This window comes from Panthera pardus, unplaced genomic scaffold (assembly GCF_024362965.1).
Source record: "Panthera pardus isolate Hobbes unplaced genomic scaffold, ASM2436296v1 HiC_scaffold_6, whole genome shotgun sequence".
In the NCBI taxonomy this organism is placed as follows: domain Eukaryota; kingdom Metazoa; phylum Chordata; class Mammalia; order Carnivora; family Felidae; genus Panthera; species Panthera pardus.
This window is the reverse complement of record NW_026526991.1, coordinates 70,721,431-70,743,084: the sequence shown is the minus strand read 5'-3', so window position 1 is coordinate 70,743,084 and position 21,654 is coordinate 70,721,431. Positions and strand designations below refer to the sequence as shown.

The following is a 21,654-nucleotide window of genomic DNA, read 5'->3' as shown; positions in this document are numbered from 1 at the left end:
GGATACTAACTTCAACCAGTTTCTTACCTGTTCATTATGAATTACAACTAATTTCACGATTACTATGTTGATAAGATTTCCAATACTTGAGTCCTTGTAGATTGCTGCAACCTACAAGGGAAAACAAAATGTTTCACATTCTACAAGGTTAATCCTACATCAGAGTTCATTTCTAGTTCTTGATAGAACTGCACTTTACTATTGACCTTTTAAGAGCTGTGGTATGAAAATATGTTCTTAGTGTTAGGATCTTATTACATATGCTTTCAGATTTTATAAGACAGCCCTTCATATGTCGTACATGTAAATTTTGATGTATTAACTGCTAAAAAAAATTATAGTATTTACTTTAGAAAGTGTAAGATCAGATACCTAAATGAGTTATTTCTTCTCAAAAGGAAACTGAATCCAGTCCTAGAACATCAATTGTCTGACCTACCTGCACAGTGTCATCTCCCAGGGACCTTTTCACAAATCCTGATGCCCAGGCCACATCTCTTAGCAATTAAATCAGAATCTCTAGGGTTGAGACCCAGGCATCAGTATACCTTCAAAATTTTCCCATTTTTTTTTTTAATGATTCCCATGTGAAACCAAGTTTGAGAAACAGCAACCTTAACCCTATTACTGAAATCGGTCCATGTATCAGCAGCATCTGTATCACCTGGAGCTGATCAGAAATGCAGAATCGCAGACCCCACCATGAACTAGTGAATCAAAATCTGCATTTTAACAAAATCAAGTAATTTGAGCACTCGGAACTTGGAAAATACCCTTGAGGATTCAGCAGGAATTTCACTTCATTCTGTGCCACACTCCCTAATTTACATGACCATTATACTCCATAGAGAAGTTTTAACTAATATTTTCCAAAATGGCTGTATAGTTCCAATTCTGAATATGCTTAGAATTTTTAATGGTTAGCATTCCTGGAATCCATGGGGACTGATTCATCTAAAATCACATAAGAAACCCGACAAGAGGTCACAGGTCAATAGGCAGGTCACCACCTGGTCTTTAATTTTCCAAAACTGAAAAATGCAATTCTATGAGGCCCTCTACATGGGCTCAATTTATGATTCTTGGTTAAGGTGCTAATTCACTAATTTATCTCTTCTTGTAGCCATCATAGCAGTTTCTGCTGCAGTAGTGTCTTCCATGTTCAATGCCATTTCACTCCTTTCAAGACAATCCCTCAGGACCTGGGCCACCTGTGCAATGAAAGTCATTTCCAAACATAGGTAGTAATCTCTTTGACAATGGCCTTAGTAACATTTTTCTTGATAGGTCTCCCTAGGCAAGGGAGAAAAAAGCAAGACTAAATGACTAAGACTACGCTAAAATAAAAAGCTTTTGCACAGCAAAGGGCATCATCATCAAAATTAGACAGAAACCTAATATTTACAAATAATATATCCATTGGGGATTAAGTATCAAAGATATATAAAGACCTTAAAAAACCATCTGATTAAAGTAGGGCAGAGGACCTCAGGAGACATCTTTCCAAAGATGACATATACATGGCCAACAGACACATGAAAAGATGCTCAACATCACTAAACAGGAAAATGGAAACCCAAACCACATCACTTTACATCTATCAGGAATAGCTAATATCAAAGAGACAAGAAATATCAAGTGTTGGTGACGATATGGAGAAAAAGGAACCTTTTTTCCTGGACACAGTTGGTGTAAATGTAAACTCGTTGCAACCACTGTGGAAATCAGTATAGAGGTTTGTCAAACAAAAATAGAAATACTTTGCGATGTAGTTATTCCACTACTGGCTATTTACCCAAAGAAAACCCTAGTTCAAAAGGGTATGTGCACTTGTGTTTATTACAGCATTATTTACGAGAGCCAAGATATGGAAGCAATCTGTGTCCACTGATAGATGAATAAAGACATCATTTTATACATATGTGTGTGTGTGTGTGTGTGTGTAATAGTATTACTCAGGCATAAGGAGGAGATCGTGCCATTTGCAACAACATAGGAGGAACTTAGAGAGTATATTGCTAAGTGAAAGAACTCAGGCAAAAGACACTTATAAGTGGAAACCAAAAAACCAAAACCAAGCATTAATAAACCCATAAATACAGAGGACAAACAGGTGGTTGACAGAAGGGAAGAAATAGGCAAAATGAGTGAAAGGGTGGGAGGTACAGGCTTCCAATTATGGAATAAGTCAGGAGGATGAAAGGTACTGCATAGGGAATATGGTCAATGGCATTGCATGGTGAACTATGGTAGCTACACGTGAACACAGCATAATATGTAGAGTTGTCAAATCACTGTCGTATACTTGAAACTAATACAGCATTCTTTGTCAACTAAAAAATTTCTGAAACCTGGATCACCATCTCCTGGACCACGACCCAGACCAAGATAGCAATTGCTTCAAGAGATACTACTTGTCCCATCCTTTTGATTAACATTCAACATCTATCTACACCTTGCTTTAATCCAGAGACAGGGAAGACATGGACCCTGATCTTGTGGACCTTAGAGTTTGCTGGAAGTACTAGTGGTGGAGTCCTCATTCCATCAGCCAAAGAGCTGTTTCAATATAATGAATCACCTACACGACTGCTCCAGTTTTTTTTTTGTTTTGTTTTTTGTTTTTTTTTTTTGCTACATGGAATAATGACGAGAGCAAGAGCCAAAAACATCTCTGGAAATGCTGACACTGCAGGGTCACCATGGACTTCAATACACTTTCCAGAACTTTATTGTTTTAGCTGTGCAGCCATAGGCATTTACAGGTTGGTTATTTCTACCTATAGTGGTGCCTTTAGCAGAAGTTGTGGTCTTCTGGCATTGAGAGTACGGGGACAAATCATTGGCCATTTCAAGCAGGTCTGTTAGCCCCGCAGCACTGCTCACTTGAAAATGGGAGCTGTGGAGGGGCGCCTGGGTGGCTCAGTCGGTTGAGCGTCCGACTTCAGCCCGGGTCACGATCTCGCGGTCCGTGAGTTCGGGCCCCGCGTCGGGCTCTGGGCTGATGGCTCAGAGCCTGGAGCCTGCTTCCGATTCTGTGTCTCCCTCTCTCTCTGCCCCTCCCCCATTCATGCTCTCTCTGTCTCAAAAATAAATAAACGTTAAAAAAAAATTAAAAAAAAAAAGAAAATGGGAGCTGTGGAAACTGGTAGCTGAATTGGTATTTTCCATGCAACTTAAGAAAGTACATACTTCCCGTGGAAAACAAAGTATACCCACACTTCAGACTTATCCTTTGATTCAGTGAGTTTAACAGTGGATGCTTTTCTAAGTCCAATTACAAAAGAGAACAATACACCTCAGATTTATGCTCAAAGGCTCTCTTCCACTTAAAAATGAACAGTTGTGAAGACTTCTAGGTCACAAGAGACCATGCATTCTCCATACTTCACATAGGAAAGAGCTTAAGTACTATGAATTATCTACAGGACTAATTTCTTCACTCATTACTCGAAATAGGTGGACTACAAGTGACAATCTGGATGTTATGAATTTATTTTGTAGGTGATACTATATAATATTGAGTTTAAGAAACAGATGTTGCACCTTTATTGAAAAGGAACCAATCTGTAAGCAAGATATGGTATATACACATATAGATGTATACATATATCTATGTGTATGTACATATACATACACACAATGGAAGATTACTAAGCCATACAAAAGAATGAAATCTTGCCATTTGCAATGAATGGATGGAGCTACAGAGTATTATGCTAATCAGAATAAGTCAACCAAATATCAATACCCTATGATTTTAGGTGTGTGGATTTTAAGCAAACAAATGAGCAAAGGGGGGAAAAGAGGCAAACCAAGAAACTCTTAATTACAGAGAACTGATGGTTACCTGAGGGGAGGTGGGGGGGTGGTGGTGAAATTGATGATGGGGATTAAGGAGTACGCTTGTGATGAACACAGAGCAATGTATAGAAATGTTGAATCACTATGTTGTTCAAGTGAAACTAACATATTATAATGCAGGTTAACTGAAATTTAAATGAAAACAAAAATATAACCTCATTCATCCTCAGGTAAAACATACAAAACACAGTTCAACTTAATTCTTTACACAATCTCCCCAAAAAACCCTCAGGTTGATACTTTGCTTTTATGCTAAAATGGTATCATTGAGTAATTAAGGTCATCCTATTTAGTTGTATGCATTTCCTGTTTTATGTATAGACCTTCATAATGTGCTTACATTCAACGTATGTTCCTTTTACTTTATGTGTATATTTAAAGGTGTTACTGTATAAGTATTATGTTAAACTGAATTATGAAGCAGGCAGATGGCAAGGACCATTTAGTCAGAGGCTTTTGTAATTGACATGTACAATGTGCTGCTCTTATCCCCAAACTACCACCCTCCTATTACATTGCCGAGATGGTAAGGTACCATGTTTGCTACTTTTTCATGACTACATTCATAGATTGGCTTTAGCTCTGACCACTGTATTTTCTAGAAGATCAGAATTCTATCCCCTAAGTCCTTCTAATTAGCTCTTGGTATAAAACTTTCTTTCAGAACCCTGATGTGTTTCACGCCCTAGCCCTGACACTACCACTGCAGACACTTGACCATGGCCTCAGAGAAGTCCTATGCAGCCAGGAGCCCTTGGTTTTAGTTCTAGCTCTATTGCTAGTTACAAGGAAGTTGGTCAATTCTGGAAATGGACCTCTTTTTGTCTCTGTTCTTGCAACCATGTTGAGGCACCAAGCATCCCTGGTCACCATGCCATAGTGTATTCAATCAGTATTTACCAGATGCTATTGAGGGGAGGAGAGTAGAGGCCATTTGTGTTTTAAAGCACAAAAATCATCCCACGGTTTGAGAAATGTGGAGTAAAAAAGTTAAACAGCCTATTTGATACTTTTGTGAAGATACCTAACAAATCCACATTATCTAGGAGAGGTATTTCACACAAATGCTTCAACAGTTTTTTTTTTTTCCTTCTTCCCATAGAGCATGTCACATGACTAGTATCCCATTCCATAGACTACACAGTAGAAAAATGCTACATCAGCTTTCTTAGATAACCTTTTGTTCTACAGCACCATGTAATATTGATATATAACTATAATCACTACATATTAGAGTGCTGTATTTTACAACTTCATTGATCTAATTAGAATATATTGAATATTTTATTCTTTAAGTGTTTGTTCCCCTAGCATATCATGTTTATTTTTCTCTACAAGTCTCACAAAACAGTACTTCATGGATATTTATAAAAAAAAAAGTAAAGAAATGATATAAATTCTGTTTAAATATTTTCTTTAAGAAAATTCTAAGCAAAATACACTTCGTGCAAATAATGAGGTTATTGTCACCATTAACTGACCAACTATTTTGAAATAATTTGTATACACAGCTTCAGTAAATGTATATATGGCATGTTTAGAGGCTGCCTTTTTAAAAAATGATTTAGCCATTTTTAATGGAGATAATTGACATTATATATATATAATCACATATATATAATGAAATCACCATGATAAATCATCACATAGTTCTATTTTCTCTCGTGAGGAGAACTCAGATCTACTCCAAGCAATTTCAAACATACAATAGTCACCATATCAACTATTCACCATCCTGTGCATTACATCCTGAGGACTTGTAACTATTTACCTCTTGATCGCTTTCACCTTCAAAGTCTTCTACACAAAACTGATTTTAACACAGTGAAGAGACTGTTTACAAAGATCACAAATCTTGTCTGATCTTTTTGCTCGAAATTAGAAAATGATATTCCACAACAAAGTAAATATGCGCAAGGAACAAATTTATCCTTATTTACTACATGGAGTACTACCAGAACCAATAATGTAAGTCAACTATACTTCAGCTAAAAATAAATAATCTAAAAATTAAAAATAAGAACACGGAGTTGAAGGAAAAGTGAACATAATGGTCCTACCTGAAGTATGAAAGTATATCATTGTTTTTATTTTAGTGTGGCTAAAAATTTCCTCTACCCTGAACATCAGTGAAATCAAAGGTATTAAGTCAGGGTAATCCAATTGAGGCTTTTGGTTGATAAGTGTCTCCAATAGTAACTTTATTTTAATAAACAGGACTCATTCCTGATGATCACATGATGTGCCTTACATTTACATGATTGTGTAAGAAAGTCAATGCTATCAAGTCAAACCTTTATGAACACAACAGAGTATAAAAGTCTCTGACCTACAGTATTTTCAAGGTTTATTAAATAAATCACTGAATATCAAAGTAAGTTAAGAAAATAATTGCTCTCGTTACAAATTCTTTGGTTGTTTAGTTATATGTGAATGCCATTTTAGCCTAATACTGTCACCCAAATTCTCTACAGATAAAAGCTTTGGTATTGAAAATAGTTGAACATCTTTGGTCATTTAACACAAACTCTTATTTTATTGGATACACTATACATAATTCCGTTCTTCCCAATTTTCATATTAATGCCAGAATCACTTTGAATAACAGATCACTAAGGTATCGGTACAGCACTATAGTGAATTAAATCACACAAATTTCTCCATCACTGTACTCATTTTGTTGAATTGTTGAAAGTAAAGAAAAAGACAGCACAATTGTCTGTAAGGTTAAGGGCAGATAATCCTCTAAATGGTGTCCATAATCCATGTGCTCAGTGTTGAAGCATTAAGCTATTTCTCCATTTTATATAGAGCCAACATACAAAAACTTTATCATTTTGAACTTTTCTTTAAATGGTTCACAAACTTCAAGTATAAATCACATTTTCTTGTCTTTTTCCTAAATGACTGTCACCAAGAACATTACCAATATCCTGTGTGTTTGAATAAATGTAGTTAATGCCTCCTTAAAAATGAGGACAAAATGTGCAAAATCTCGGTTTCCTTCCTCAATCGGAAACACATCTGCAGACACTTACATGGAGACTGCATTCCTCTTATCACTTCAGAACAATTTTGGAAATGGACTTCACGAGTGGAGATGAAACAAGTTGAACTACACTTGACTATTTCTACAAGGTGTGCCCAACTGTTCCAGTTTGCTAGGACTAAGGGGTTTCCAGGGCCAGGAGTCTCAACCCTAGAACTAGAAAAGTCCCAGGCAAAACAAGAAGAGTCTGTCACTCTTGCTCCAATATTCCATTCACATGGTTTACATCTGCAACTACAGCTATGACCACAGCTTTTCACTAATAACATATATACAGAACCATGAAGTCTGACTTTCCTGTATTCTTACCTGAACATTCTTTAGGTTTTTAAATTCCAGTTAGTTAATGTACAGTATAAAACTAGTTTCAGGTGTACAATATAGTGGTTCAACACTTCCCTATTACACCTGGTGCTCATCACAAGTCCACTCTTTAATCCTGACCTGTTTTTCCCCATCCTTACCTCCCCCCTCCCCTATCCAGTAACCATGCGTTTGTTGTCTACAGTTAACCTGTCTTGGTTTGCCTCTTTTTCCCCCCTCTCTTCCTTTGTTTCTTAAATTCCACATATTCTTTTAATGAAAAAGAATGGAGAAGCACTAAACGCAGGTAATTTATGTCATCTGAACTTTGACCTTTGACAAAGCAAGCATATACAAAACCCAAACTACCTCAAAAGAGAAACTGTCCTAAATTTTTCCTCCTACCTATCTACATTTGGAATGCTCCCCTCTTCCCTAACCCTGCTTCAGTCTATCTCCTTGTGAATGAAAGCTCAACACAACCAGCTGACTACATCTACAAACATCTCATCTTCAACTGCAAATGGCTCTCCTAGTGGGACTAAGGGTCTAGGAAGTAACATGTGCATATATTGGGCTACTGTTTCAAGCAATCTGAGAAGCTGATTTACTTTCTATGAAGTCAGAAGAAGGTCTGTTTTGCCCTTTATCAACTGTGACTTTATGTCACAGTACCTTCTCCAAACAATGATTATATTGATTTTTATGTGAAATACAGGTACCAAAACATTTCTGAGTATGCCAGTATTGCCAAAATTGTGTGGCTATTTCCTTCTTCTCGTCATTATTTCTACAGCATGGATATCAGAGTTACCCATAATTAAACAGGCTTCAAAATCTGTCACCTTTACAAAATCTGGTGTTTTCCTTGGGAATCTCTACCCTCCTTCCCACAATTTTCTTAATGACTATCTCCTTTACCCACATAAATTTACTAAGTTTATCTTACACTGTTCCATATACTTGATACAATTTCCTACATTATCAACTGACATCTTCCATGCCTGTACTCTCATTAGAATCCCCTCATAATGAGCTTGCCAAACTCAGATGTAGATAGTTATACATCTAGATAATTACACTTTTCATTACTTCAGATTCAGAAGTAAAAACATGTTATCAGGATAAATTTCCACGTATTGCTCTGTTTTCTTTTTTAAAACTCAGGTCAACAAATGTCCTATTATACACAATTCAGAAATCACTTTGAGTCATCTATTACAATGTCATGCATTCTGAAAAAGAGTACTACTTTTTTTAACATCAAGTTATTATTGAGAGACTGAGCATGAGCATGGGAGGGGCAGAGAGGAGGAGACCCAGAATTCAAAGCAGGTTCCAGGCTCCGAGCTGTCAGCACAGAACCCAATGTAGGGCTTGAAGTCACAGACTGGGAGATCATGACCTGAGCCAAAGCCAGACACTTAACCGACTGAGCCACCCAGGCACCCCCCAAAAAGTATTACTTTAATCACTTTTTTGTTTTATCTTTCATGAACTATTGAATGCCTACTTGGTACCAGATACTATACTTAGACAACATGGGCCATTTATTCTTAGCACATATAAGAATTTAAGGTAAAATGTTATATATAAGGAAAAAAAACAGGGTCTTATTTTCAAATAACAATGTACTGAACTGGACATTTCTAGCCAAGAAAAATTTACAATAACCAATAGATGTATCCTGGCCATGTCTGTTCCATCAAGTAGATCTAAATTCCTTACATGTGAATAAAGGTACTTCCAGCCATGAGATATGTTCCGATAACCTGAATCTGTATAAATAGTTGACTATATAACTCATTAATTAAACCAGGGGACTCTTGAGCATGAAAGATGCTTTTAGTAATTACTCCAAAAGAATAGGCCTAAATCCAGAAGAGTCCAGACAACAGATTTAAGTATGTGTATGTATTTGGTATATATAAGATATAGAGTTCTACCACTGTAGAACTAGTCTAGGTCCTTCACTAGGTCTAGAATTCTGTTCCAGGATACTGCCACCACCCCTACTCAAAATAGATGTTAATATCAGGTCAAGAACTCTGACAGCTACTGTGATCTTACATTCCAAATTTGCTAAAGGAGCTCTCTAATAGCCTGTCCTTTAATCTTCATAAATACATTTATAATGTAAAGTGTCATTTTGTCCCAATGAAAATGAAAACAATAGTCCCAAATCTTTGGGATGCAGTAAAAGTGGTCCTAAGAGGGAAGTTTATAGCAATACAGTTCTACCTTTCTACCAGAAGAAAAATCTTGAACCACCTACCTGTTACCACCTAAAGGAGCTAGAAAAAGAAACCCAAAACCAGCAGAAAGGAAATGATAAAGATTGGAGTATAAATAAGTAATATATAAAACTAAAAAAATACAACAGATAAATGAAACCAGGAGCTGGTTCTTTGAAAAGATCAACAAAATTGATAAACTTCCAGCCAGACTCATTAAAAAAAAAAAAAGTGCAGAAAAAGTCACAAATATCACAAATTAAAGAGAAACAAAACCAAAGAAATACAGACAACTGTAAGAGGAGATTATGAAAACTCATGCCAACAAATTGAACCAAGAAAAAGTGAATTCCTAGAAACATAACCTACCAAAACTGAAGCAGGAAGAGTAGAAATGTGAACAGATGGATTACCAGCAATGAAATTCAATCAGTAATCAAAAAACTCCCATTAAAAGTCTAGAACAGTTGGTTTCATAGGAAGATTCTGAACATTTATAGTTAATACCCATTCTCCTCAAACTATTCCAAAAAAAGGGGGGAAAAAATAAAGGAAATTCATTCTGTAAGGTATCATCCAGACATCAAAACCAGATAAAGACACCACACACACACACACACACACACACACACACACACACACACACACAAACACACAGAACTAGAGGCCAGTATCTCTGATGAAAACACATGTAAAAATCTTCAACAAAATACTAGCAAACTGAATCCCATGATACATTGAAAAACCATTCACCATGATCAAGTACGATTTATTCCTAGGATACAAGGTGGTTCAATATTTGTAAATAAATCAACATGATACATCACAAGGATAAAAACCATATCATCATTTCAACAGATACAGATAAAGCATTTGACAAAGTGCAACATCCATTCATAAAAACCCTCAACAAGGCAGGCTTAGAGAGAACATACCTCAACATAGTAAAGGCCCTATATAAATAACCACAGCTAACAACATTCAACAGGGAAAAACTGAGCTTGTCAACCAAAGATCAGGAACAAAACAAGGATGTCTACTCTCATGACTTCTATTCAACATAGAAGTAAGTCCTAGCCACGGTAATTAGGCAAGAAACAAAATAATAGGCATCTAAATTGTTAAGAAATAAAAGTTACACTAGTTGCAAATCTAGTGATACCATATGTAGAAAACCCTAATGATTCCAAAAAACTAGCATAAGTGAATTCAATAAATTTGCAGGATTCAAAAATCCATGTACAGAAATCTGTTGCATTTTTATACATGAATAAAGCAGGATAAATAGAAGAACACAATCCCATTTATATCAGCACTAAAAATAATGAAGTATCTAGGAATAAACTTAATCCAAGAGGTGAAAGACCTTTATTCTGAAAACTATAAAACAGATTAAATAAGTTCAAGAAAATCTAAAGAAATGGAAAGACATTTTATACAGTTTGCAAGAACAAATCTTTTTAGAATGTCTATAGTACCCAAAGCAATCTACAGATTTAATACAATCCTTATCAAAATACCACCAAGGATTTTTCACAGAGAGAGAACAATCCTAAAATTTCTATGAGACAGATAAAGACCCTGGTAGCCAAAGCCATCTTGAAGCAAATAAAACTGGAGGTATCCTAATCCCAGACTTCAAGTTATATTAAAAAGCTGTAGTAATTAAAACAGTACTGTACTGGCATAAAAATAGACGTATAGATCAATAGATCCAAATACAGAACTCTGAAATACACCTATAGTTATATGGTCAATTAATCTTTAACAAAACAGGAAAGAACATCCAATGGGAAAAAGATGGTCTCTTCAACCAATGGTGTTGGGAAAACTGGACAGCAAAATGCAAAAGAATAAAATTGGATCTTTTCTCATACCATGTACAAAAATAAACTCAAAATGGATCAAAGACCTACACATAAGACATGAAACCATAAAAATCCTAGAAGAGAGCACAGGAAGCAATTTCTCTGACGTCAGTCTAACAGTTTTTTTTCCACATAGGCCTCCTGAAGCAAGTGAAATAAAAGCAAAAGTAAACCATTGGGACATCAAAATAGAAAACTCTGCAGAGCAAGGGAAACCAACAACAAAACTAAAAAGCAACCTACAGAAAGGGAAAAAAGCTATTTGCAAATGGCATATCCATGTACGAGTATGGATGGATATATATCCAAAATACATAAAGAATTGATTCAACAGCCAAAAAAACCACATAATCCAATTTTAAAAATGGGCAGAAAACATGAACAGGAATTTCTCCAAAGACATACAGATGGCCAACAGACATGCTCAAAATTTCTCATCAGGGGAAACGCAAGTCAAAACTACAAGGGGTTATCAACTCACACCCATCAGAATGGCTAAAATAACACAAGAAACAAGTGTTGGTGAGGATGTGGAGAAAAAGGAACTCTCTTGCACCATTGGTGGGAAAGCAAACTGGTACAGCAACTATAGAAAAAAGTGTGGAACTTCCTCAAAAAGTAAAAATAGAACTGCCCTATGATCCAGTAATTGCCCTACTGGGTACTTACCCCCCAAAACACCTAAACACTAATTCAAAGTGACACATGCACTCCTATGTTTATTGCAGCATTATTTACAGAAGCCAAATTATGGAAGCAGCCCAAGTGTCCACTGATAAATGAATGGATAAAGAGGTGGTGTGCATGTGTCTGACATACACACGTAATGGAATATTACTTAGCCATAAAAAAATGAAGCCTTGCCATTTGAAACAACATGGATGGAGCTGGAGTATAATGCTAAGCAAATTAAGTCAGAAAGACAAATATGATCTTATTCACGTGTGGAATTTAACAACGAGCAAAGGTAAAAAAATTTAAAAAAAAAAGAAAAAAAAAAAAAAGAAGACAGACTCTTAACCGTAGAGAACTAAGGATTACCACCAGAAAGGGAGGTGGGTGAAATTGGTGATGGAGATTAAAGAGTACACTTATCATGATGAGCACTAAGTATAGAACTGTTGAATGTTCACCTGAAACTAATAGAACACTATGTTAACAATATATTAAACTGGAATTAAAATTAAAAACCTTAAAAATATCATATATTCCAATTTCTGACTTGACAAATATAGCAATAGCAAAATAGTTTCCATTCCTTCTGTGCAGAAGATTTAAAAATCAGATTGGGGGGGTGGGGAGGCACACCTGGGTGGCTCAGTCATGGTTCTTGAGTTCAAGCCCCACATCGAGCTCTGTGCTGACTGCTCAGAGCCTGGAGCCTACTTCAGATTTTGTGTCTCCCTCTCGCTCTCTGTCCCTCCCCCACTCATGACTCTGTCTCTCAAAAAACGAATGAATGTTAAAAATATATATATAAATCAGAATCACGGGAAGCTCAGTGGGTCAATTGGTTAAGCCTCCAACTCTGGATTTTGGTTCAGGTCATGATCTCACAGTTTAGGAGTTCGAATCCCACATTAGGCTCTGCACTGATAGCACGGTGCCTGCTTGGGATTCTCTCTCCCTCTCTCTGTACCCTTCCCCTGCGCACATGTGCTCGCAATCTCCTCCCCTCCCCCCAAAATAAATAAGCTTTAAAAAAACAATCAGATTCAAAGGGTGAAAGATCAGGGCTACTAGAATCTTCCCTGTCACCAAAGGGTAGAAAATACAGGATACTGAAAATACTCGAATTATTCTTTAAGTGTTTTCAGAGACTTTCAAATGTTTTAAGAAGTTCGAGTAACTTTTCAGATAAATGTGAAGGAAACATTACACATCTTAGAAAGTTTAAAGGACAAGTTTACTTACAATTGACATTAGTGTTAGTACATAGTGCTGCAAATTCTGTCCATGATGATGAACCATTTTAGCGTCAGCTGTAACCATAACTTCCACATATCTCGGGTAGGATAAAAAACGTTTTTTCCTGGAATGTAATTGACTTCTTTCATCTTCCAATGATTTATTTTTTGAAGGGTACCCTAAAACCATTTCCTTCTTTACATTAAGATCTTCATTTGTGTTGCTGTAGTTTTGAAAGGGTAAAGTGGTTTTCTTTATTTGACTTTCTGGGGGGAGAAAAGAATATAATGCAGAGCCATTAAATTAGGTGGGACTAAAAATACTGCACAAAATAGGCAAAAATACACACACATCACCTTCCAACATGAAATAAAAGATAAAAAGAAATTTAACTCCGTGATGCAGCAGTTTATTACTATTCCCAGTAATAAAATGTTATTTTTCATAGATTGGCCCAACAGAAACCAAACTCCAAGTCTTTTTTTTTAAAACAGCTATGACTGTTCAAGAGCATTTATTAATGGTAGAAAAATTTAAAACTGAGGAGTCCCCCTTTTTTTCCTCAGGTACACTGGGTGCTCAAGCCAATGGCATTTCAACTCATTATAGATCAATCACATTTTGTATGATACAGAACAAAACCTTTTGTTAGACATCATGTAAAGATCACCGGACAGAAAAACCATGAAACACTGGTTAACTCTTTGAATCCAGAAAAACTGTAGATCTGTATTTTATAATATTTGATTTATAAGATACCTGATTACTTTTGTTTGGTTATGTTTAAATACAGAATTCAGGGGCACCTGGGTAGCTCAGTCAGTTGTGTCTGACTTCCGCCCAAGTCAAGATCTCACAGTTCCTCAGTTTGGACCCTACAGTGGGTTTTTGCTGGTGTTACTGCAGAGCCCCCTTCAATCCCCTGTGCCTCTCTCTCTACTCATTCCCCGCTTACCTTCTCTCAAAAATAAAACTTTTTAGGAATGAAAAAATACAGCAAATTATTCAATGTTAATTACAGATGCCATGTGTAAGTCCTTTATTCTTCTGTATTTTTTTCTGACAACTGTTTGCAAGTATTTAACAGAAAAATGGACCAAAGGAATCAGGTAAGAAGAAATCCAAGGTGCCAGATACTTGATAAACCGAATACCAAAACTATTCAGACTCAGTTGTACTATAAGGATTAGCCAGAAATATAAGAGTGTGACAACAATTTCATTTTAAATAAGCAGTAATCTTATGGTTGTAAGTAATCAAAGTCCTTAAGCATGGTTTCCACATGTCAACTTTTTCTAATTCTTAAAACCATCCTGCCCTTTGATATTACTGTGCACTTATGTTTTGAAATTTATCTCATTGGGAAATTCTGAACTTGGCAAACCGTGTATAGCCCTGAAACTTTTTCCTACCATCTTTATCCGGGGGTGATTCTACCACTAAAATATCCACTTCGTAGACCCAGATGTAACTTAATATACCAATCTCAGCGTCAATAGGAAGTAAATATACTGACTTGTTCATCAGTTTAAAATAAACATTATACCTACTCTACATCAAGGAACATTTAGAAATTGCAGAGCAAACAGAACCTTATAAAGTTTATACTTTAGTAGGAAGAGACAAGAAGTAATACATATTTAAGAATAAATTTCAGAATAACTTTAAGTGTTTCAGTAACAATTCAACTTCGAGACAAAAAGAAACTGATTCTACCTACCCAAACAGCTTAAATTTAAAAAACAGCACCAAGTGTTAGAGCAACCACATTGGAAAAACCACTTGGCAATTTTCAAGTTTGACACATATGTACACCTACCCCCATAATTCTACTCATTTTATACCTATGGAAAGTACGTCAACAAAAGACCTAAAAGACCCCAAACTCTCCAAGTCCTGAGAAAGAACATGGAAGAAAACCTTCATGATACTGGATTTCACAAGGACTGCTTGGATGCGTAGGACACCATAGCACAGATGGCTAAATAGACAAATGGGACTACATCAAATTTTTAAATTGCACCAAAGGACAGACACAACAGACTGAAAAGGAAGACTACTGAATGGGAGAAAATATCTACAAATCTGTTTTCCTGAAGAGAATTAGAAAGCCCATTCTGCATCTTTTTAAGGCCTTTAGTTCCAAATAATCTGTATGCTAAAGTGGCCTATCTCGGGTTAGTATATTCTACCACCCATCCCAGACCAGGTTTTCAAAAGATTAGACCATTCACATAGAGCTATTAGATCAGGACTTAGTAAACAGTCATTATTTTTGTCATTACTAGTTATGAAGAAATAATGTGTTGACAGACACATGCCCTTCAAATTAACTTTAAAAAAAAATGTGTCTAAGTGCCATGTCGTTTAGGAAAAATGGTCGGCTACTTTGTTGCTAGGTTTATAAAATTAGAGTTAAAATGCTTATCCACAGAGTTGTGCTGTGATGATCAAATTCTTGAGGCAGCAGCAGTGGGTGATTCTGTTTGGCAATCTCAGGGCATTGTTACACAAGCATGCGTCAAGTGGAAAACAAAGTTGTTCGTTCTCCTTACTTTAGGAAAGTGATTCACAAGTGTTTAACAGCTCTTATAACAGACTCCAATGTACCATAATCCCCTTGTTTTAAAAATATTTCTAAGTCTCATGAGAAATGTAGCCTTAGTTTTGGGGTGATGGTGATATATAACAGCAGGTGCTTTATTTTTTTTTTTGGGGGGGGGTTGGATTTTATCTTTAATTACTTAAGACAAATGGCTCTCCAAAGCTATTGAGCTGTGTTTCCACTCTTCTTTAAGTCTTGATGTACCAGGTTCTGGAGCTTTTGCTTAGTAGATGCTTTCGGGAAGCCTGAAGGGAAAGTATTGATTAAGCTCTTTCTGGCTGACAGTCATATACTGGTGACATATTCACCTATTTGGCTGGCAGCAAAGTCTTCCTTTTTTTCCACTAGGTTCACTACTGGCAGCAGAATCTTGCCTAGTGATACCGGATGGTCCTAAGCACGGTGCACCACCTACTTGCAATTGTTGTTGGTAAGCCATTATGGAAGTAAAAGAACATGCTTGGATCTGTGTTTAAATTTTTTTTAATGGATCTCTTTATCAATACTTATTTGATAAAGCTCATGAGATTTTCTGTTTATTTGCTAGAATAAGTCATTCTGGGATATGCTCCTTGAACTCTATTAAATGTACTGTAATCTGATTTGAAATTATCATGGGAAATTTTTTTAACATTGTTGTATTAATGAGTATCAATTTAATACATGCATGCTGTGAACCAGTGTTATAGGAACTTGATAGACTGCAATGGTTAGGACCATAGTAAGTACCATTCACTCAAACTTCCTATTTAAAAAAGCATCAGAACTATGATGAAATGCAGGATGTAATTTTCTTATTATATATTTGATTATTATTTATGGACTAAAAAAGGCAAGCTCCATTAACCCACTGACCTTTATTTTCTCCCCCAGATAATTACATTCTAATGGAAATACAGGAATGGTAGGGATCATAAATACAAGTCCCTGAACAAATGGGGAGATGTGTGTGTGTATACATTGTGTGTATATACAGATATATACACATACGATGTCTTTTTAAAAGACTCCTACAACTCCACAACAAATAGCCCTATTCAAATAGGGCAAAGGATGTGAATAGACATTTCACCAAAGGCAATATATAAATGGCCAAACAACCATGTGACAAGATGCTCATTATTAATTAGAAAAATTCAAATGAAAGCTACAGTGAGGTATCACTTCACACCCACTGGCATGGCTACTGTAAAAAACCTAAGTGTTGGTGAGAACGTGCAGACATTGCAATCCCTGCAAACTATTGGTGGGATTATAAAAATGGTGCAACCACTACAGAAAATAAAGGTGTCTGAAAATATTACAAATAGAACTACTCTAAGATCCAGCAAGTCTACTTCTGAGATGTTCAGAGAAAAAAATCAAAAGCAGGGTCTTCAAGAGGTATTTCTACACCCACATTCCATGCAGCATTGTTCACAATAGCCAAAAGATGGAAGCAACCCTAATGTCCATCAATGGATAAATGAAATGTGGTATATACATACTATGGATTATTCAGCCTTAAAAAGGAAATTTTTACATGCTGAAGAACCTTGACATTATGCTAAGAAGCCAGTCACAAAAGAAAAGGCTGTATAATTTCACTTACATGAGGTGTCTAAAATAATCAAATTCATACAAAGCTGAATGGGTAGTTACACAGGGCCAGTCAGTATCTCACTGAGAAATCTCCCCAAGAGTGTCCAGCTTGGGCGCTAAGAAATCAACTATTTCCCTTGCTAGCAATAGTAGGTAAAATGGGAATATAATCCAATTAAGGAAGCACTGTGGTTTGAAGAAGTTAGACTGACGAGAGTAATTTAGAGTAGATGGCTCTATATAGGCTAAAATAATGAAACAAATGAGAACTCCAAACTGGAATGATTAAAGGCAACAACATAACAATTAATAGAAAAAATAGAATAAAAGGGGAAAGAAGCTTCTGGAACAATACTACAAAATTGCACGTCTAAAGATTTAATTCTGGCTAGGTTAAAAAGGAAAAACTAGCCAGTATCAAGATCCTATGGACATTAACAGGTAATACAAGCAATTTGATGGAAACAAATTTAGAGCTGTTTTCTAGAACATTCTTGGAAAAACACAACTTATCAAATTTGGCCTATGAAGAATTAAAAAGCCTAAATAACCACCTAACTTTTTAAAAGTTTGTCCAAATAAAAAAGTCTAAAAATTGAGTCCTAATCAATTTTCCCCCAAATAATCCAAGTTCCAAGAGCTTCACCACTAAATACTATTAAGGATTTAAAAAAAGAACAGTACTTTTTCAAATACTGTAAGAATTGCAAAAAAGAAAACAACTCCAAATTCGTTTCATAAGGTTCTTAGAAGATGACAGGAAAGAGGATTTTCATGATCTTAGTTAAAATTTCAAAAAAGGAAAGGATTCCTTAGGACACAAACAATACTAAACATTATAAACTATTCATTTGAATAAATTAAGACTGAACTTGTGTTCACTAAAAACACCATTATGGGAGAAGATAGTTGCAATATAAACAAATGGCTTATATATGGGTTATATAGTTAAACCATAATTGATAAAAACCAGTAAAATTAAGGGAGACTTGAATACTTCACAATAGACAAAATCCAAAAATATATGAACATATGAAATACTGCCAAAATATTGATTATCATGAAGAAGCCAATTCACAATGAGACATGACTGTATACCTACCCAAAAGGCTAAAATGAAAAATACTGACAAATCACAGAAATATAATGTGGAGCACCTGAATGTCTCATACTGCTAACAACACTGAAAATTGGCATATCCAACTTAAGAAAATTTCAGTAGGGCAGAAGGAAATAATTCATAAAGCTTAATGCAAAAGGGATAGAATTTACTTTTAAATACAAAATATAAGTGTGTATACATAGTTACTAAATATAAGCACATTAGAAGGGAGAAACACATACCCAGAACTTCCAGTTTTAAAGGGAGGAGGTAATTTCTTTTTTTTTTTTTTTTTTTTTTTTTTTTTTTTATTTTTGAGACAGAGAGAGACAGAGCATGAACGGGGGAGGGGCAGAGAGAGAGGGAGACACAGAATCGGAAGCAGGCTCCAGGCTCTGAGCCATCAGCCCAGAGCCCGACGCGGGGCTCGAATTCACGGACCGTGAGATCGTGACCTGAGCCGAAGTCGGACGCCCAACCGACTGAGCCACCCAGGCGCCCCCGGAAGGAGGTAATTTCTAAGAAGAAAATCATCTTACGTAAGGGATTAGGGAAAAAAGAATTCAACCATCAATATAAAATACAATACCTAACAGACTGCTTATGATGAGTCAAGTGCATTTCTGGTAAATTTCATTATATTAACTCATTTAACAGTCCCAAAGGACATAAGTATTATTGTTAATCCCATATTACAGATGAAAATCTGCAACATGGAAATTGAAAAATTTATAACCACAGCTGATCATCAATGGAGCTGCAAATAAAAGGAACAAAACTAAATAGACTACTTATCATAACAGTGAACAGTTTAGATTTGCCTATCACAAACAAAAGTTTCATAGAATCAGGTTAATAAAATCCAGCCATATATTAAATAGCACATCTGGGATACAAATTCTGGGAATCTGGCTCCAGCATCAATGGTTTTAACCACTAAAAGATACTGTTTGACAATGAAGGTTAAAGGGGGAAAAAATAACCATAATTTAACAAACAGTATTAGAGATCCCAAAAGTTTAATTTCTATAGCAAATGAAATAATGTTGTATACAACTTTGCCAAAATAATTGAAAAGAAATAGGATTTCATACTTCCTCAAAACACAGCAGTATGAATGAATCTTTTCACTAAGTTTTGGGATTTATAAGTGATGGCTGCCTCAAGTGAGGGAAGGCAGGTGGACACAATGGGAGGGTATGAGCGGAAGTACATGATTTTACATGGGTTGCTCACAGTCCTGCATTTCATGTTGATTCATATATTCATGATACATATTAAGGTTTTTTTTATGTTTCTTTTTGAGAAATAGTGATCAAACACAAGTGGGGGGTGGGAAGAAGGAGAGAGGGCGACACAGAATGTGAAGAAGGCTCCAGCCTCCAAGCTGTCAGCACAGAGCCCAACGTAGGACTCGAACTCAAACTCTGAGATCATGACCTGAGCCTAAGTTGGATGTTTAACCAACTGAGCCACCCACGTGCCCCTATTATATTAAGTTCTTAAATAATGTACTAAACTAACAGCTATTCAAACAATAGGACAGCTCTATCATATACTATTGTTCTGGTAATGCTACCTAAAGCAGGACAAAATGAAATATACAATAGGAGTATTAGGAAGAAAGTTTTCATTGTTTTGATTTTGCAGATAAATGGCTTTTATAGCTAAAAAATCCAAGAGGCTCAATTTAAGAATTTTCAAACTAACATCCTCAACACAGAAATAACTGAATGAAATGTTATACAGCTGTTACTGAATTAGGTCTCTGTGTTTGATATGGAAGGATGGCCATGTGTTCTTAAGTAAAAAATGTGTACGATCTTATTTTTGTAGAAACTTTCATAGAATATACAAGTACTTAGCCATAAAAATGTATATAATGAGCCAAAAGGTACTTAAGTATACAGCTCAAATTTTAACATAGGCTACATGGGATGGGGGTGATTCAAAGTGAATAGAACTACGTAATTAACATCTCAGTGTCCATTAAGTCATTACAATAAACTTGTTTTTTAATTGTAATTTTTAGTTACATTTCTAAAAACAGCATCTCTAACTTTCACAGGCTTAATGTCTAATATCATTACTTTTTGAACTTTCTAATTAAGCAGTGCAACAAATGATAAAGTGACCTTTCCAAATATCTTAAATGGGCATTCAAAGCTCATGTGTCAATTACATCATCTTTATGAAATGTTTGTCTTTATTTATGCTCCAAGTCAAATGCTAAAGTGATGTGCCATCCTTTATTAGTAACAAGTGTATTACGGCCCAAAACTAATTTAGAGCAAACCAAATCCATCAAATCAGGAACATCATGCAATGGATAATCTGCCCACTAGAACTTAAGATGTTTAATTACATCTGTAAACACAACACTTAACCATATAGTGTTTTATAGAATGCATGGAGATTGTTTCACAGTTAATTTTTTAGTAGTTTATATCATGGATTATTTTCAACAATGTAATTAGGAATCCATGATTCTACTTGAACATCCTCCCGGCACTTTATATTCAAAATATACTAAATTGAGTTTTCTATCCCTATTCCCAGCTTTACTTTCATTATGAGTAATAACCTATTACATGTAACTCACACTAAACAGTACACTACCATTGAGCTCTTCTTGTCCTTTTACCTTTTTATCTGGTCACCAAGTTTTGTCATTTCTCTTTCACAACCTTTTTCGTATTGCTCCTATTGTCAGTGTCCGTGTCTCTAAACTCATTCAAGTCCTTCTTAGAATATCAGCATCATGAATGCAAAATTAGACAAGGTCTCCAAAATGGCCCCATCATCTTCCATCCCGGTCCCTCTCACTCGTCCTTCATTCATGTCCAAACAAAGTCATTTTCAGGAACATCCCTGTTAGCTCAACAAGTTACCACTGATCCGCACTGCCCATAAGTCCAAGCCTTTCCCTATAGCCCACCACTAACACAATCGTCATACCACCACCAGCAAGCTATATACTCTTCAAAGACTAAGAACACTTGTGGGTAATGTGTTATGGCCCTTGTAAGCGCTCAACAAATGTTCATGGGAAGAAGGAAAAATTAGGACAAAGGATACAAAATTGGGAAAGAGAAGAAAGGAACACACTTCGGGACACAAGGTTTAGGAAACTAGAAATT

The 21,654-nt window shown here is 35.8% G+C and overlaps 1 protein-coding gene across 3 annotated transcripts in view; it reads right to left on the bottom strand.

The window, feature by feature from the left end:
- The window catches only part of ADAMTS20 (ADAM metallopeptidase with thrombospondin type 1 motif 20), a 178,399-nt gene that overhangs the window by 122,033 nt on the left and 34,712 nt on the right, over window positions 1-21,654 (bottom strand). For all 3 annotated transcript variants that reach the window (XM_019452494.2, XM_019452495.2, XM_019452496.2), the window contains exons 4-5: window positions 13,233-13,492; window positions 28-111 (exon numbers count right to left, since the gene is read on the bottom strand). In XM_019452494.2, the coding sequence (XP_019308039.2) occupies window positions 28-111; window positions 13,233-13,492 (344 nt within the window). The remainder of the gene's footprint in view (window positions 1-27; window positions 112-13,232; window positions 13,493-21,654) is intronic.